This window comes from Ostrea edulis, chromosome 2 (assembly GCF_947568905.1).
Source record: "Ostrea edulis chromosome 2, xbOstEdul1.1, whole genome shotgun sequence".
Classification (NCBI taxonomy): domain Eukaryota; kingdom Metazoa; phylum Mollusca; class Bivalvia; order Ostreida; family Ostreidae; genus Ostrea; species Ostrea edulis.
Window position 1 is genome coordinate 93,114,798 of NC_079165.1, and position 20,174 is coordinate 93,134,971.

The 20,174-nt window shown below is 34.4% G+C and overlaps 1 protein-coding gene and 1 long non-coding RNA gene across 2 annotated transcripts; one reads left to right on the forward strand and one right to left on the reverse strand.

Moving 5' to 3' along the window:
• Positions 1-1,244: 1,244 nt before the first annotated feature.
• LOC125678287 (uncharacterized) lies at positions 1,245-4,890 on the reverse strand. Its single transcript, XR_008800284.1, has 3 exons — positions 4,768-4,890; positions 2,818-2,931; positions 1,245-2,491 (listed from the first exon to the last, which is right to left on the reverse strand). It is a non-coding gene; the product is annotated as an uncharacterized LOC125678287 (long non-coding RNA).
• A 1,191-nt stretch (positions 4,891-6,081) lies between these two features.
• On the forward strand, positions 6,082-8,841 carry LOC125678283 (putative nuclease HARBI1). Its single transcript, XM_056155526.1, has 4 exons — positions 6,082-6,316; positions 6,487-6,666; positions 7,526-7,621; positions 7,850-8,841. Exons 1-4 carry the CDS (start codon positions 6,231-6,233, stop codon positions 8,067-8,069), a joined length of 582 nt encoding a protein of 193 aa, XP_056011501.1. The 5' UTR covers positions 6,082-6,230; the 3' UTR covers positions 8,070-8,841.
• Positions 8,842-20,174: the final 11,333 nt, after the last annotated feature.

Sequence of the window (20,174 nt, forward strand, 5' to 3'; positions counted from 1 at the left end):
ATCTGCAGCTGTAGGCAAAGTACCAGCAAATTATGCTTATTGCTTAGGGACCTGTTTTACGAATTACATATATATGCTCATATAACAGTTACAATACATTTTGTAAAATGGCCCTACATTATACCGAAAGTTCTTCAGTTTTAAGACTTACGATTTACGACTTTATATAAATCTCTGTTCAGGGCTGTAACAGTGAGGTTTCTTTAGTTGTGCAGTGTCCACCATGGCATTGGATCTCCATATTTTAAGTCATATTTAAATGACCCTTGACTCGCTTCTAAATGCCGGGCATTTGATGAAGGAGCAATCACTTACCAATGTGTAATACGGTTTTAGGGTTTAGCCATGTCATGAGCAGGACTGAAACTCACAACCTCCTAGTTACATAATGAATACACTAACCTCTGAGCTACCATAACCGGTACTTAAAACGATATGATGGCAAAAAGAGTACATCATATGTCAGAAGAAAGTTTTGAATTTTCTTTGACAATTTAATGGGAACCCCATCCCACAGTAGCCTTTACAATAAATGGCTGTGAATTACATGTAGATGGCAGTCTGATTACAATGATAAAACAAGATAGTCCTGTTCTGTTCTGTGATTTTTAGGTCACCTGAATCATTCAGGTGACCTATTGCTATCTGTTTTTGTCCGTCGTCGTGCGTTAACATTTGAACATTTTCAGCTTCTTCTCTGAAACCCCTGAACCAATTTCAACCAATTTTGGCATATAGCATCTGTGGGTGAAGGGGAACAAAAATTGTGAAATTCGTGGTCCCTGCCCCACTGGGGCCTGAGGGGTGGGGCAAAAACCATCAAAATGAGTGTAAATTTAAAAAATCTTCTTCTTTACTCCTGGACATCAAGAAGCCAAACTGTGGGCATAATTATAATGAGCATTGAGCCCTCTACCAAAATTGTGAAATTCATGGCCCCTGGGACAGGGGTTCTTGTGTTAGGGTGGGGCTCTATTGGTCATATAGTGAAATGTAGAAATTCATTGAAAATCTTCTTATATTGGTTTTATCTAAGGAGTAAATAACCCTTTTCTTTATGATGTCTCAGACCTAGGTTTTTTAGAAAGGATTATTGATTGAACAAAAAAAAATGACACATGTACTTCATGATCACATAGCTATTCAATGTTTCTTCCATCCAAAAGTAAAATTCTTATATTTAAACACAAACCTAATTCAAACCATTGGAAGGTTGTTACATGATACTCTGGTGACCTATAAGGCCCCTGGGCCTCTTGTTATAGTATGGTGTCAAGTTTACCATTATATAATGTTTCTTCTGATTTCTGGTGTTAGTGTCTGAAGTTTTTTTGTTTTTTTTTTTAAAATAAGCAATGAAACTACACTAACGCTGCTAATTTATGCAGCTTTTGCGATATTAAATTTGTATAAGAATTATGGCATGAAAAGTTTATAAAACTTAATTAGAAAAATAAAACAAAAAACTTTGGTTTTTTGAAAATTGGTATTTGGATGATGAAAAAGTGAAGATAACAACCAGTGATTATAAGAATACCACATTAAGAGTTGGACAAACACGGACCCCTGGACACACCAGAAGTGGTGTTCTGGTGGACACACCAGAAGTAGAAGTGGACACACCAGAAGTGGGATCAGGTGCCTAGGAGGAGTCAGCATCCCTCTCATACCTGCCGTGAACCATGTATCTTAATATTCTTTATACATTAAATCAGAGCATTACTTTTGTCACTGTATAGTAACCGTGATGGTCATGCTATCTTTAGATGTGAGTATCTCTTATAAGCAGACGTTTTACTTTTTAATGCAAAGAGGCTATCCTTAAATTGCTTTGTTAGATAAAATTGTCATGAAATATGTATTGAAGAGCAAATTTTAGAGAAATCTGACATCGATGACATTGATGGAGAATCGGTGAAAGACCACCAATGGTAGCTGGCGAATTGGTTCATCATACAGTGTAGGACTGAAAAGTGAATTAAGCATATGTGTAACAGGGTGTTGATTGCAAATAGTAATGATGACCAACTCCTGTTGAGGTTCGGAACAAGGCGTTTATTCAGCAAAGTAGATATTTAAGGTTGTTTATAAAGTTGCTTGAAAAGAAAGCCCATTCTATGGGAATAGGCCAATATATACAATGGTGAACTGCCAATGTGGTAAATAAATGTCACCATATAAAGTTCAAACCTGCAAGTTAATCAAATAACTTACAACTAGCTGCTAATGCAATTATCATAAAAATATGGCCATTAATTAAGGTACATCATAGCGAGACAAGTGAACTACATATATTTACACTTTATAGTTAAAATAAATGATTCTCTCTCACTATACTTTTACTCAGGATGAAGTACATAGGAAATTAATTTTAATGCAAAATTATAGGATTTACCATTTTAGATATATATTAGAAGTATATTATCATTAGTAATAAACTTAGTAACTTACCGATTAAGAGGAAAAGTTGTCTCAGGTAGTACTATCAGGTCTAAGTAAAGTCAAAACTAATATGAGTTAGAAGACGAATTTCATTTTATTTTAAAATGTTCTTTTTATAACGGTTTAAGAATTAAATATATCAAAAAAAAATTATCAAAAGAAACCCAATGTCTTTAAATAAGTAAAACTTCTTAGTGTAAATAATACAAAAGAAAATAATTTAGGAAAGTTCCTACAACAGGCTACAAAGTTTCGATCTTCATGTAATTTATGAATTCTGTACTTGCTACGACATATTATTCACGTGTATTGTTATATGTATGTTGAAATGCACTGATTTTATATCCTCAAAATTGTATCTGTATGTCTGCTCACCCTCTACTATCTTAGTTACTTATCCTCTTCGTGCCTATCAGCACATAAGGCCTCAACCAGCTGACGCCACAACTGCCTGTCTTTGCTTTCTTTTCTATTTCCCCCAGGTCTTCCCTATGCAAGGTGAAGATAACGAACAGTGATCAATCTCACAACTCCTACAAACAATACAAAATAGATAGTTGGGCAAACACGGACCCCTGGACACACCAGAGGTGGGATCAGGTGCCTAGGAGGAGTAAGCATCCCCTGTTGACCGGTCACACCCGCCGCGAGCCCCATATCCTGATCAGGTAAACGGAGTAATCCGCAGTCAAAACAAGAGGTACTGTGAGCAATGCTCACTAAGAATACCCCCCGCTTACCCCAATCTCCCAAAGGGTGTTGGTAATAGGTATAAACTACCTCTTTTCTGAGTGTAAAAAACAAATGGCATGACAAACCGAACCATATTGCTACTTTGATGTCCAGTGCGCTTGACGTTTGACCTTTTGACCCCAAAATCGATAGGGAACATCTTCATCCCATGGGTAGTCCATATGTATGATATGGTGACTGTAGGTGGAAAGGATAATGCTTTAGAGCCCGGAAACCATATTGCTACTTCGATGTCCAGTGTGCTTGACCTTTGACCTTTTGACCCCAAAATCGATAGGGAACATCTTCATCCCATGGGTAGTCCACATGTATGATATGGTGACTGTAGGTGGAAAGGATAACGCTTTAGAGCCCGGAAACCATATTGCTACTTTGATGTCCAGTGCACGTGACCTTTGACCTTTTGACCCCAAAATCGATAGGGAATATTTTCATCCCATGGGTAGTCCATATGTATGATATGGTGACTGTAGGTGGAAAGGATAACGCTTTAGAGCCTAGAAACCATATTGCTACTTCGATGTCCAGTGCGCGTGACCTTTGGACCCCAAAATCAATAGGGAACATCTTCATCCCATGGGTAGTCCATATATATGATATGGTGACAGTAGGTGGAAAGGATAATGCTTTAGAGTCCGGAAACCATTGCGTCTACAGACGGACGGACAACCCGATTCCAGTATACCCCCCCCCCCCCCCACAACTTGTTGCGGGGGGTATAATCAGTGTGCCAAGAACGGCTTAACAATCGGTATGAAACACGTCAGACAGCATTTGACCCAATGCGAGGTTGTATTGACGAACTAGATCGTTATAACGACCATAGAATTTGCGAAATGCTGACTTCAATCGAGACTGTTGAAATCCCTGTACCATCAACTTGTTTGTCAGTAGCTTACCTCGATTTAAAAACTGACTATACCCAGAACAAGCTCTTGCATATCGAATCAGTTGAGATATATAAACACCATATGCAGGTGATAATGGAATATTGCTACATAAATGTGGGAAGTTGACGATGGAGAAGCTGAAATCATCCCGTTTGTCATACAGTTGAGTTGTTAGTTTGCCGTTAATGTCTTTCATCTCCTGTTCTACCATCCTTCGCCATGTCTCTTTTGGGCGTCCTCTTTTTCTCTTTCCATCAATTGTCCATCTCAGAGCAATCTTAGTGATATCTTCTCCTCCTTTTTGTAGAACATGCCCAATCCAACGCCACCTTCTTCTTTTAATCTCCATCTCCATGCAGCACTGTTTGGTCTTAAGATACAGTAGCCCTTTTCACAAAAAATCTTACGATAAATAATCATCGTAAGAGAAAACATACGATTATTTCCCTTTTCACAAAGAAACTTACGAAAATCGTAAGATTGATTTTCCTCGTAACTTTAAGAGAGCCTCTACCCTCTCTTAAGTGTAAAACATTTCTCGTAAGTGCAAAATAATTGTCGTAAGATAGAAATAAATGACGTATCAATAAGAATGGCTGCGTTTTTTATCCTTTTCGAAAATGAAAGAGCTTTGCGTCGTGAAAGAGTTTTTCGGGACCGAATTAACCCGTTAGATACGTACAATGACACAGATTTGATTGCAAGGTATCGATTTCCAAGGCAAACAATCCTAGAACTGACAGATGTAGTCAGGAACTGCATTCAACACCCTACCTCCAGATCGTGTGCGATTCCTTCTCACATACAAGTAAGTTTTTAAATCGAAAGTTAGGCCTTTGCTAACTTCAATAACGAAGAGTGCATACGGTTCTTGTTTATATTGTACTATCACTATTTTCGGTCCCCAGGTTATTTAGTTCCACGTTGATGGTATTATTTAGCTACTGTGAACGACATACAAATATAATTATTTTTTTAATTAATAAGAATATGTTTCAGCATTTTTACATACTTTCATTTACATACATAGAACATTGAGTAATGAACATTTTAATTAAATGGTCATTAACATTGTAGTGTATTACCACCCCACCAAAAAATCATAATACTTCATTTAATTATGGTAAGCTGGCAAACAGCAAATTTATTTTTTGGGATTAGATGCAATGTTTGCATTTTTCCCACTAAACTAAAAAATTTATGTTGATTACACAATTAAAAATTACTGAATTTTGCAACTCTAAATAAATCACAAGAAAATATTAGAATGTATGAGAAATAGAATGATCCCGATGGTAAGGAAAATTATTTACTGTGCATGAAATTCGATCATTATATTTTCAAGGAAATGGTGAGACCTAAAATTCAATATTATATAATTTCAGTAAATTTTTGACTGGGTAATTATTTTGAATGATAAATTCATTTTCAAAACCATTCACTCTTTCCAAACAGTTCAGGAAACTTGAAGTAAAATTTTGAATACAATTTCTTGAAATTTTGTGCAAAAATTACCAAAATTATCACATTCATAGAATATATAATTAAACTTACCCCCCTGTTTTGGATGAACACTGGCAGAAGAATACATTATATATCAAATTGTATCCCAGCCAAAATGAATTAGAGAATTAGAATCATTAAGGAAAGTTAATGTTATAACATATATTTATGCCACTGGTGAAATCCATATCTATCCTTCTCCATTTCCCCACTTTGAAAAAAATATGGTACAATATATATCCACATGTGCTTGTTGACAAGACTTCCCATATCTGCATATATATGCAATGTTCAATGTCAGAAAATCATAATCCCAATACAAACCCAAGGTGGGGAGGGGGAGTCATGTCCACATGCATCTAAGGTGGTACCTTGAAAATCATTAATCTTGACACTTTGTTCTTGTGATTTCTGGCAAAGGGAGATTATCTATCAGAAGTAGCAGATAGTCATGGCATTTCCATAGCTTCAGCATCAAGAATTGTGCACAGAGTCTGTTCCACTTTATGTCTGAGACTAGGGAATATAAATTTCCCCACTTCAGTGCCAGAGCTCGTCCGCATTAAGGAAGGATTTCATAAAATTGCAAATTTTCCCAATGTGGTTGGAGCCATCGATGGAACCCTGATTCCCATTCAAGGGATGGCAGGTGATGAGGAGCCCACATTCATCTGTAGGAAGGGATTCCATGCCATCAACGTGCAGGCCGTTGTGGATGCAAATCTCAGGTAAAACGTTATCACAGATACATAGGTAACAAGTAATATGACCACTACAAAAATGAACTTTTTGAAATTTAAAAAAAATTGTAGCAAAATTATATACATATATTCATTTGCCTATGAATTGTACATAAATATTTAACAATTTAATAAAAATATTTGCTAATTTCCTTTAGCTTTACAAACATAGTGGTGAGATGGCCTGGATCCACAAATGACTCCTTCATCCTAACAAATTCCTCTCTCCCAAACATTATGGAAGGAACAGATGGATGGCTGTTGGGGGATTCTGGGTACCCTTTGAAGAAGTGGCTTCTGACACCTTTTGCTCAGCCATCAAATCAGCAGGAGCAGAGGTACAAATTATCAAAGTATCGAAAATTAAATTTAGTGATAAATAACCATGTCATAGAATGTGTTCAGGAGTCAAAATTACTTGGTATTATTATTGATGAAACTTTGTCCTGGAAAAGTCATATAGAATCACTTATGAACAAGATTTCCAAGAGAATTGGCATTTTAAGAAGAATAAGATATTTTATGTCAAACGATGCGCTGCTGAAGATTTTTAATACTATGATTTTTCCACATTTTACATATTGTTGTACTATATGGAGCAATCCAAGAAATGCTGAAAATGTGAATAAGCTTTTTATATTGCAAAAACGAGCTGCAAGGGTAATTCTTAACATCAGAAATTTTGAAACACCATCTAATGTCATGTTTACAGAACTTAACTGGTTGCCTCTATCAGATTACTTTGTCTATAGAAAAGTCATTTTAGTGTATAAAGTTTTACATGGTTTAATGCCAGATTATTTAAATGTTTTTAAATATGTATCAGAAGTCAGTCAGAGGCAAACTAGAAATTCTTATTCAAATATTTTGTATATACCCAGGGCAAAAACAGAATATTATAGAAGATCTTTCAGCATTTCAGGGAGCACAGTGTGGAATGCCTTGAGTCAAAACATAAGAAACTCAACGAGTGTTGCGTGTTTTAAGAGAAATTATCTTAGAGATTATCACCATACTTTTTAAGCTTCATTTTGTATTCTATTTATCTTACATTCATAATTATTTCTTAAGTTTATATGTATTCTACTTCTTTTAATCTGTGTTTATTTTACTAATATCTGTCTGTATGTATGTTATATGCAGGACCATATTGAAAACTAGCGTTATCGCTAAATATGTAATCCTGGTTAAATAAAGGTCTTATTATTATTTATTATTATTATACAACCGTGCCCACTGTTCCACTAGAAATACAGTAGAGAGAGCTTTTGGTGTACTCAAGAGCAGGTTTAGGTAATTTAAAAGAAATTTCAAATATTTTGTTAAAAATTGATTTAGACATCAAATTTGAATTACACCTACTTTGTTCAATTAGTTGGCTTCAAATCACTGAATGGTTACACATTATGTGAAATATTTGGACAATGAAGGTATAAGGGGAGGTCCGAATCCACAAACATGTAGATGTGTAGTAATTAAAAGCAAAACTATAAGAGGCAATTATTTTCTTTATAATTTAAGATGTATGCACAAGACTGGTGGGACTTTACAATTTGGTTCGGAGAAATGCATCAAAATCATTGAATGCTGCTTTCGGCTCCACAACAAGGCTATCCTCGACAAAATACCCCTGCAAGCCACAAATGAGGCAGCTGTGCCAGTGTTTCACCACCATGCAGCATATCAAGGAAATGACAATGATGGTCTCACTTTGAGACAGAGGATAACACAGAGATTTTAATCTTGCAAGTTCTTAATGTTGTATTTGGATTAATTTTCCAAAAGTAAATTTCTATAAGTATCATAAACCAACATATTTGTTCTCTTTGTATAGTTTTTACATTCGATTCAAAGTTTCATGTGCATCTTCAGTGTATATAATTTACTCCTTTTTTGCATTGTTTTAAAGTAACACAAAATTGAGTTGAAGGAACGAGAACAGCAAACTTTATTATTTTACTGATATCAATAATACCATTATGTTGAAAGTGATATGTTTCCAGAACCTTCTCTCTCTCTCTCTCTCTCTCTCTCTCTCTCTCTCTCTCTCCTCTTTCTTCTTTCTCTCTCTGTCTCTCTCTCTCTTTCTTCTCTCTCTCTCTCTCTCTCTCTCTCTCTCTCTCTCTCTCTCTACATGTTCGATTAATATTTCAGGTTTTCACATGATTCAATGATTATAGTACAATGTACATGTATTAATGCTTTTTTTTAAAAAGAGAGTACATCTAAAAACAACTCTGCTGTTTCCATGTTATATATATATATATATATATAAAGAAGTCATATTACAATTCCTGTGTAATGCTATAGAAATGCATGTACAATTTGTAGTTTAGAATGTGTATAATTTTAGTGCTTTGCATCATAATTATCATGTCACAAATCTTTCTTATATTCTTCACAAATAGACATAAATATATGGGACATCATAAGAAGTGTTTTAATCATTTTGTGAAGACACCACTATACATCTTTGAAGGACAACAAACACACAAGTGTTGACAAAAATAAAAATTAAACTACCGGTACACAATAAATTCAAACTATCAACTTCGAAAAGAGAAATGAACAAATTCCGTTGTAATTAAAGATATGTGCAGGTAAGCAATATTGCATTAACAAATCAAAGGGGAACAATTCAGTTTTGTCTCTCCAAAATTACAGAAGTGTTAAGTAATGATCTCATGTACATTCATTCAAGAGAATCAAATATTAAACAAAAATATAGATAAATGTGGTATGTATTGAAAACAAATAAACATACTGTCAGGTATAAGTGCATGTAATTCATGAAGAACAGCAATTGTAAATCTAGAGGTGGAGGGGGAGTGTAATCCCTACATCTCTTGGCCAAAAAAACCCCCCAAAAAACAATGATTCTTACATCAAATTCATTTTGTTACATTATGATTGTTATAAATGAAAAGCTGACATACATATATCTGTCATAAAAAAATATTTCTAATCTATTTTAAATTACTACCATTGCAATAATTTTTTCACAATTTACATTATTATCAAATATTTCTTTTTTGAACTTATTTGTCTCTACTCTGAGTATGGACAATATGCACACACAAGTGATGTCAAAATATAAATCAAAGTGCAATATAGCAAACTATCAACTTGGAAAAAGAAAGGAACAAATACTGTTGCATGTATAAGTAAAGAGTAATGAATACAGAGACTGCATGGACAAATTAAAGGGGAATAACTCAGTTTTCCTCCTTCAACAATACTTCTCATTACCAGCTCGTTGGAGTTATCGCGCTTTGATGACTCTTGTGCGTCATTGGTAAGAAAATGCACAAATCTCGCGAGCAAGTGCGAGATTACGGGGACATAAACGAAACGTTCAGAGCACCCCCCCCCCCTTTTTTAAGAGTTAAAATACATAGTGTATTTAAATAAAATTACCATTAGTCAAACTGCATTTTTCAAATATTCTAACACTATCTTATTAAAGATGTTACATGTTTTTTAAACTCCACCACACCTATTTTAAAAATTCCAAACAACGATGTTCTCTGGACACCCAAGTCCATCAATATTTTGTAATTTTCAAATTACCATAGATGCAGTTTGGAAACGTATTAGGTGTGTTAATTCGTGTTATAAACGTCTTTAAAAAATGCAGTTTGGCATACAGGGGGGGGGGGGGGGGGGTTACGTGTACGATTACAAAGTCCACGCCATATGACCATATGAACCTGTCCTAATTGTATGATAAAATAGAATGTCTTCATAGTCTGACAGAATAACTTAAAAAATATATTCATCACATTAATTACAAGAAAAGTTCTTGTGTTGGATGTGCATGTCGGTTTTCCCCTTCACAGTTCTTCTTGCGATTGACGCTTTATATCTGTCAGATTTGGCAAAAGTAGCTTCTCTTCCTCACATAGTTTAATAAGTTCGTCTGTTTTCTTGTAAGAATAATCAATTCCTAAATTTGACTTTAAAATTTTAATCAGTGTTGTGGTTTGCAGTCGGTTATTATTACGTATGCCTAAGTAATGTGTTTACATTATGTTGTCCCGGTAGTAGGACTTTACGCGCCTTTAATTTGAAGAGTTCCATTAATGGAAATGATAAGTATTACAGGCATTTCATGTGCAGTCTTTTGATAAAAAGAAAATATGGTAATTACCCATTTCTCAACAGCAGAGTGAAATGTTTATAGCTTCATCTGAGGACAATAGCAACCTTAAAGAATTCACATATATATAACTTCAATATAAAATATAAATAAGACACAATTAAGATACTAGATATGGTACATGTTTAAGGTAGTTCCACCCTCATGTGAGTTATCAATATTAATAGGTTGAAAGTGGAAACACTGTATACATTTCCACACAATATAGTTTAATTCAATTAATAACCAAAGAAAATGTATTATGCAGCCACCTTTTTTAAAAAAAGATGTCAGACAAACAAATAACAGAAGTGCAGGTCAACATTAGAAAATCACAGAATTAAATATGCAAAGAGGAATAATAAGTATAGAAAAAAAACTTGTTAAAATGAAAAATATCTAATGTCAACAATTTAGAAAAATACTAATATGTATCAATTAATTGTCGATAGTAGGAAAATAATTGTACAATAGACATGCAGTAGAGGAAATATATGTACCAGCAAAGATATATTTCTATCAGTGAAATTTTGATTGAATAAAGATTTTTGCAAAAATCTATGACATCACATGAGGATCGATCTACCTTAAAGATGGTACATGTTTAAGCTAACAGATGGTACATATCTAGCTATCAAATCTGATTATAGGAGAAACAGAAAAGGGTGATGGTATTAAGGTTGCTGTTTGTTGACATCTTGATGCAATCAACTCCAAGGCTGTTGCTGTCCTCATTTGAAGATGAATCATTTTACCCTTTATTCGATATCTTTTTGGGCCATTAGATTTTACAGATTTTTCGGAGGCAGGTGTTATGGAATGAGGAGAGTTTTTTCATGTCAGTTTGTATTATTCTCCAGCATTCAGCCCCACATAGTAACACAGATTTCACGTTACTGTTGTATATTTTCAGTTTTGTGTTCATACTGATCGACCCACTTCTCCATATGGATTGCCGTTGGCAAAATGCGTTTCTCGCCTTGCTTATTCTGGCTTTGATGTCTTTCGCCATCCAATTGGTGTTATTTAACATGCTGCCTAGATATTTGAAATCCTCAACCTCTTCTATGATGTTATTTCCTATCTTGACTGGTTGAGCTGTATTACTGTTTACAGTCATTACTTTGGTCTTCTTTTCATTAATGTTCTGGCCTATACTTTGAGCAATTTCGTTTAATTTTGTTGTTTTGTTCTGCATGTTGTTAACATTACTTGACAGAAGGCAGATGTCATCAACAAAGGACAAATCTTCTAAGAAGGAGTTCATGGTCCATCTAATGCCTGTATTTTCATTTCCTAGTGTTGTTCTCATACACCAGTCTATTGCAGTGATGAATAGGAGAGGAGATATGATGCATCCTTGTCTTACTCCAGATGTCACCGGGAACCAATCTGACTGTTGACTATCTTATTTGTATATATTTGTAAATATTTTGTATTTATAACCGATGAGCTGTATAGCTTTAGTAAACACGGGACAAGAACTTTAGGTAAACAAGACTTTGAGAGGGTAGTTCAACTGAAGAACTAAATCAACACAGGGCAGAAAATTGAAATAATAACAATGCATATATGAATGCATTATATGCATATTAGATAAGAAATGACTCTGCCACATATGCACAACGTTTCTGACATTTTCTCTGAATTTATATTTTCATCTCTTCGTTATGAAGAGTTCTAATGATATCCGAAATCAATTTAATGGGTATGAATCCTCTGTATTGTAGAAATATTAGCATACTTTGTATGTCGGTCTGGGTAGCTCGTTGGATTTTTCTCTCCTTTGCTAAAGTAATGTCCATTTACACAATTTACTGCAATGCATATGATCTGACTTTACATTTTTACTAGCCAAAACCAGGAACTATCAAAATATGCTAACATAAAACAAACCTGGTAATATACTCAAGGATTTGTAGAAACAAAGATAGAATGTAAGTGCATTGTATGTGAAATGTCACGGAAAATAATATTTTGTTGAGAAACATCGTGTATGTACTATGTGTTTGCTGTATTCAAACCGTACAATCAATTTACTGGAAAACTATCCAAACCGTACAATCAATTTACTGGAAAACTATCCAAACCGTACAATCAATTTACTGGAAAGCTATCCAAACCGTACAATGAATTTACTGGAAAACTATCCAAACCGTACAATCAATTTACTGGAAAACTATTCAAACCGTACAATCAATTTACTGGAAAACTATCCAAACCGCACAGTCAATTTACTGGAAAATTATCCAACCGTACAATCAATTTACTGGAAAACTATCCAAACCGTACAATCAATTTACTGGAAAACTATCCAAACCGTACAATTAATTTACTGGAAAACTATCCAAACGTACAATCAATTTACTGGAAAACTATCCAAACCTTACAATCAATTTACTGGAAAACTATCCAAACCGTACAATCAATTTACTGGAAAACTATCCAAACCGTACAATCAATTTACTGGAAAACTATCCAAACCGCACAATTTGTCTAAACCGTACTCCTGTCTAAACCGTACTCCTGTATAAACCGTACTCCTGTCTAAACCGTACTCCTGAGTACATCCTGTCTAAACCGTACTCTGTCTAAACCGTATTCCTGTCTAAACCGTATTCCTGTCTAAACCGTACTCCTGAGTACATCCTGTCTAAACCGTACTCCTGAGTACATCCTTTCTAAACCGTACTCCTGAGTACATCCAAACCCAAACAGTAAAACCCGAATAGTGTCAACGTCTTCGTGTTATGAATGTCACTTTATTTTGTTGATAATCCCTTCGGCACATTTACTGATATTGGATTCAAATTATATTCCGATATAAAAATAGTTTGTTTTGATGCCTTTTTATGTGAACTAAATCTTGATTAGAGCACGCATGAGTAGAAATGGATTCGTTATAATCTTGTAGAATTCGACGTTTTTCTTTTTAAATCGACCAAATATCCCTTTAACAGCTCAAGTAATGGATGTTTGTTATTCAGATTTAAGTGGCAAAGTCAATTAAGCGTTCAAAGAAACCAGCAAGTGAAACGCTTTCATATACGTACCTTTGTGAAAATGTTTGTAGAATTGACCTTAGTTCAATCCTAAGGAGGTCTTGTCTAAATCCCTTGTAAAGTTCGATAATTGCGCTTTAAAGAGAAGAATAACACCAGAAATATGTAGAATGGATGAGAAGTGGAGGATATGTACAACGATATGTACAATGATATTTTGAAATTGAAGATTCAATTTTACATATACCTTATTTTGCTAAAAATACAGTTTTAGTACAAAGTAATCTAAAATAAAAAATTAAACCTCTGCTAGACTCTACCATGAACCATGATCAGTAGGTGACACGTAAACCTACTGAACTACCCAGCTAAGCAATTAAATAAAAGGAATGTACATGTATTGTTGATATTTATATTTTCATTCAAATTATGACAATGAAATAGTCCTCTGTACACACCCACCCACGCACCTACCCGCACAGACACACGCACCCACATGAACGCACGCACACACACTTTTTAACCTTGAAACTATTGTGACGAGTCGTACAATTGTTTTGCGACTACATGCATTTTATTGTATAGTGTTATACGCTTTAAGTTAGAGGTCTACTGTGACTGAACACGTTGGGAGTCTGCGCTTGAAGCATCTACGTGCACACACCTGTTTACTATGGAAATCAATGTTTGTCGCAACCCGAATTAATCAACGCTGTGGTTTTTTCCCATGTAAGAGGTATGTCATTTTCGTAAGATACTTTTTGATTCCTTTAATACATTGCTTCACCCTAACCAACTTTTTGCTGTAGTAACATTCATTTAACTTAAATTTGACTCGACGCTTACAAACTACACTAAATATATTTTAAGGATGTGTTGAGTCTGTTGACCACCCCCCCTCCCATCACCCCAAAAACATATAATGCTTTTCATAGAAATCTATATTGTTGAAAATAGAATATGTTGCTCAGTCAACCAAATTGTGTGTTACAAACGATATTAAATGATTATTTAGTATTCTTCTAGTTCTCACATGGTCTGCGTATGATAAGTTTTTAAATCGAGACACTCTGCTGAGAAATAAGTTGATCTTACATGGGTTTCAACACTCTTATTCAAAGTCAGCATTTCACAAATTCTATGGTCATTATAATGATCTAATTTGCAAATACAATGTGTCATATGAGGTAGAATGTTGTCTGACGTGTTTCATACCAAGTTTTGCTAGCGGATTACTCCATTTACCTGATCAAGATATAGAGCTCACGGCGGGTGTGACTGGTCGACAGTGGATGCTTATTTATCCTAGGCACCTGATCCCACCTCTGGTGTTTCCAGGGGTCCGTGTTTTTGTCCAACGTTTGATTTCTTTATGGTATTTATGAGATTGATTATTGTTCGTTATCTTCACTTTTTCATTTGAATGTATTCAAGTATACAGACATTTACTATTTATCTGTGTATGGTGATTTATTCGCACTTCACAAGTTTAAACAAAATGGATCTAAATTTTAATAAATTCAGCATCTAAGACTTACTCAGATCTAGCCTTTTCTCTTTTCCCTTTTTGCTTGGGGTTTGTTATAAAAGACTTTTAAAAAGTATGATATCTAGGGTTCCAGAACAAGTCTACAGTATATAATCGGGGGAAAAAAATATTCAAGGAGCGCGTTCCTTCATCCCCACCTGTGATCATCTAACTTATTGATATTAATCATTTTGGATTATTTGATGTCATTTGATGAAATAAGTCCGATTACACATTGTAACAGGTGTTGTCCTTTGTCAATCGGACGGTAGTGATCAACGTGTAGGACACGGCGATTCAACCCATATAAATGTATCATTCATCAAAGGTAGTTTTCGGTGATAGATATTTAAAAAATTCTTTCGTGCGTAAAATCTTGAGAGAATACCACCTGTGTACAACTGTGCTAGTAGAGCCCCCTGGCGTATTAATTTTTCAACAAGAGTGACTAATTCTGACTTTTATTTTTTACTTTCTTGTCTCCACTTTCGTAATCCAATTTTTGGTATTCTAAAATTCTAATTATAACTTTCTGATTTCGTATCTTAGAAATAAAATAAAATTGAGAAAACAGGAAGTTAGAATTAAGATCAAGGAAAAAAATTATAATATTGAAATAAAATTGGGAAAATAAGAAGTATAAATGAAAATTAATAGGAATAAATATCTCCATCGTTTATAGACAACTGCACCACTAAAATCCAAAATTCATAATCCTCAGGCTATTTCAAAACTTTTTAAAAATGTAACGCCTGAGGATTATGAAAAGAAAGCGCTTCCGTTAAAATTTTTAACTTTATATATATATATATATATATATATATATATATATATATATTTTTTTTTTTTTTTATTGAAATAGAGTCTCAGTAATCAGATATAATATTTAAAAAATATGAAAAGAAAACACAGAAATCCTCTGTAAAGCTTTAGCGCTTTCATTACATCTTCAGAAGCTTCTGAAGATATAATGAAAGCGCTAAAGCTTTACGGAGGATTTCTGTGTTTTCTTTTCATATTTTTTAAATATATATATATATATATATATATATATATATATATATATGGTAATTACGATATTTCAACTTAAATTTTTTATACGTTTATGTATACAGTGTATTCCCAACAATCGTCTGGATACTTTCTATAGAGAGAGAAAAAAAAATCCCAGATGAATGGCGCTGATCTAGTACACAAAAATTGAAGGAAAATTTGTTTGCAATAGTGCCTGATAAAAATTGTGAGTTCCTTGTATGAACTCAAATATGCAAATTTACTTTCTCAGGATTAATTGAAAATATTTTAAATCAGGGTCACATTCAGCTGTCATAATAGTCACGCAAGAAAGAGTCCAAGCTGGAGAAAAATGTTTTAACATTGAATCCGTTTTTCTTTGTATGGAAAAGTTATGCTTCAACTCCCTAGTGTTCGATTCAAAGTGATATCTACGGAAGCCAATAGGTGCCAGGGTATAGAATTAATATTCATTTAACTGGCGGCCGCAACTTATTAACTGGCGGCCGCCATATAAATTAAGTGGCAGCCGGCACATGAATTAACTGGCGACCGCCACTTAATTTATATGGCAGCCGCCAGTTAGATTAAGTGGCGGCCGCCTCATAAATTAACTGGTGGCCGCCACTTAATTTATACATAATGTATGACAGCCGCCAGTTATTCAACTCCTCTCTCTTTCTCTCAAAATGAAAGGGGTGCAATCCCTGTAATATCCCTCCCCAATACTTAGTAATATGTATGTGTTATCCAATCAAGAGCATTGTTGTTTTTCGCTTGTGCTGTTAATTTACAAAGTTATATAAATGTTCACGATATCAAATGTCGACAGATTCGCGCATGAGCAAATCTTTATGTGTACCTAATATACAAACGTGTCAGGCACGTAGAACCAGGGTGCTGACCCCTCTCGACTTTTTTTGACAACGTTCATTTTCTGTTATTTTCAAATGTAAGTCATTTTCACATGTGAAATAAGATTAATTGGCGGATTGGCCACCATCCCAATCTTTTGGTGGTAGTAATGAATGTTAAAAATGTAATGATGAATGAACTGATGAATTGAAGAACGAACGGAGCCCACTCCCTTCAATTTAGGAATATGAAATTTGGGCAAAAGAGACATTTTTAGGTTCCTTTCTGCTTGTCAACAATTATAGAAGACAATTTCTCCACCGACTGCCCCTACACGTTGAAAAGGGATGCTGCGTGTTTGCGTACTAATCTAAATCTTTCCAAAATAATCACTCAGCAATACGTATTAAATTGTTTTTGCAATTGGCAGCCGCCATGTATAAATGAAGTGGCGGCCGCCAGTTAAATGAATATTAATTCTATACCCTATCACCTATAGGCTTCCGTAAATATGCTATCTTTTTTAACTAGCCAATCAGCGTCTTGATAAGAATTTTCTTTAAGCCTCGCTTTGAGTTCAGAAAAATGTTAGGCGTATACACAAACGTTTGGGTGATCAAGCCTTTTTAAGTGTTAACATTGAATATTAGCTGTTTATCATGGCAAGCCATTTACTATTTATTCGTAAAATAGGATATCTCTTTAAATAAGAGAGATATCTCTATTGATTAAAGAGATATCTCTGTAAGTTAGAGAGATATCTTTTTACGCTAGGGAGATATCTCTTTAACCAAAAGAGATATCTCTTTTGTTTAAAGAGATATCTCTTTAAACAAATGAGATATCTCTTTACGCTTGGGAGATATCTCTTTCTCTTTGAGAGATATCTCTCAAAGCTAGAGAGATATCTCTCAAACAGAAAGAGATATCTCTCTAGCGTAAAGAGATATCTCTCTATCGATGTAAAAAGAGATATCTCTTTAAGTTAGAGAGATATCTCTTTAAATTTTCAAAAAGAGATATCTCTTTAACCTTAAGAGATATCTCTTTAGATTTTTCCCCCGGTGATCATAATGACTTCTTCCTGTTGCATTGTCATTGAAATGATGTAACCCTATTTTTTAACCAAGCAAAATACTTCTAGCCTACAAATGGCGGGAAAGGTTGAAGAAGTTGTTGGGGGTAACATTGTCAAGTTGCCGAGAGGCGAAATCTAGTCTAGCTTGTATATTTCATCAATTTATTGTCTTTGTTTTTTGTTACCTGTACATGTATACATTTCACATGCGGTAAAAGCAAACTTTTCTCACGGGATTGCAGCCATCAGGGTATTGCTAAAACGCGGAACGGAATTTAAGAATTCGAATGATTAATGTAGATAAGATAGCGGTAAAAATCGGGAGGGGGGATTCATTTTGATTAAAATCAACAATTTGGGAATTGTTTACAAGCAATAAAACAACTTTATCTTAAAATTTTGCATCATAAATTGAGTAAGCGAATTTAATAAAACGTTAGTATAAGAATTTACAAGGCATTTTACAAGAATTTTGAAATTTCGGCATTGACAGAGGTGTTAGCGAGCAGTGACACCTATGGGTAAAGAATAAAAAGAACACACGTGGTTTAGACCCCCCCCCCCCCCCTGTGGCAAAACGTCATTAACGCACATGTACATGTATTTACACATAATACCGTGTATGTGTGTACTTACAACAGGGAGTGTGGTATGTATAAAACAATAAATAATAATTCATGATCTTATTTAGTCAACAAGTTAAACACCGTGTGTTTGATTTATTATTTTTCAACTAACAGGAGACTTACTAACCGCAGCACTCCAATCCTAAATAGGGAGAACTTCTGACAGTTAATTTTTAAACTAAATTCTTGTATAGAATTCCGTGTTAGCTTTTGCTATTTCATATATTATGAAATAAATCTGTTAATACCTCTTACTATTGGTCGTAAACTTCACCCTAGTTAACATTGGTTTTGTTTCAATCTTTCTTTCCTGTTGTATCTCTTCAGTTTCAACACTATTCCGCAGGATATCGGTAAATGTACGAACTTTCACATAGATTCATCCCAAATGCGGCAAAACTTTTTTCTTCACCGGACTCGTTCGCTTTAAAATTTGATGTGATACATAAATGTATATTGTACCAGGTGTAGAACTAAATTCAAATTCAAATTCAGTTATCTTAAACATATGTAGTTCGATTAAAAGCACGTTCGATTTAAAAAGGCTATGTTTGGGGAAAATTGTTTAAAAAATTATTTTATCTTTTACAATGTTGTTTTCGGGGTTGGGGGGGGGGGGGGGGGGAGAGGTGGGGGGAGAGGTGGGGTTGTAGGTACCTTTTATTCATTGGATGGGCTCATAAAATTTTATCTTACGATATCAGGCAGAATAAAGTAATAGAATTTGAAAGGGGTTCAATTATAATTCAAGTCTTTCAGTATGTTATCTTATTCATTTTTTATTCATTTGTGGAACAACATACCGTCAAAATCTGGGGGGAGGGATGACAAAGCCGGGAAAAAAAGATGGTGCCAACAGGCGCTTGCTTGGTATTTTTATTAAAACTTACTATGCAAATTATTAAGCAAGCGCCTATTGGTACATTCATCCACAAAATACACCATGTAAAAATACATAATAATGCAATAGTATGCTCCATAAGTATGAGGTATCAACATGAAATGGTGGATTCTGAGGATGACTTTCTGTTCTCTCTGTAATTTCTGTATCCCTTGTTCATAATAAGCCTTTTGATTTTGCAAAATGTTGACCTTCTCATAACATTATTGCATAATATATTTTCCGTTTTCCGTTCCGTTCCGTCTTCCGTTCCATTTTCCGTTCCGCGTTTTAGCAACACCCCAGCCAACATGGTAAGATTTGCTTTGGCGGGCTTCCGTTTTAGGGAGAATTCCTCAAGTATTCAAACTAATAAAAATATTGGAAAGAGATATCTCTTTCTCTTTGAGAGATACCTCTTTTTCAATGATTAAAGAGATATCTCTTATACTTTGAGAGATATCTCTCTAGGAATTCTTAGAAAAATATCTCTTTAAGTGAAAGAGATATCTCTTTAAGTGAAAGAGATATCTCTTTAACTTAAAGAGATATATCTCTAAGTGAAAGAGATATCTCTTAAAGTGAAAGAGATATCTCTCTAAGTGTAAGATATATCTCTAAAAGTAAAAGAGATATCTCTCTAAGTGAAAGAGATATCTCTCTAAGAGAAAGAGATATCTCTCTAAGTGAAAGAGATATCTCTCTAAGAGAAAGAGATATCTCTT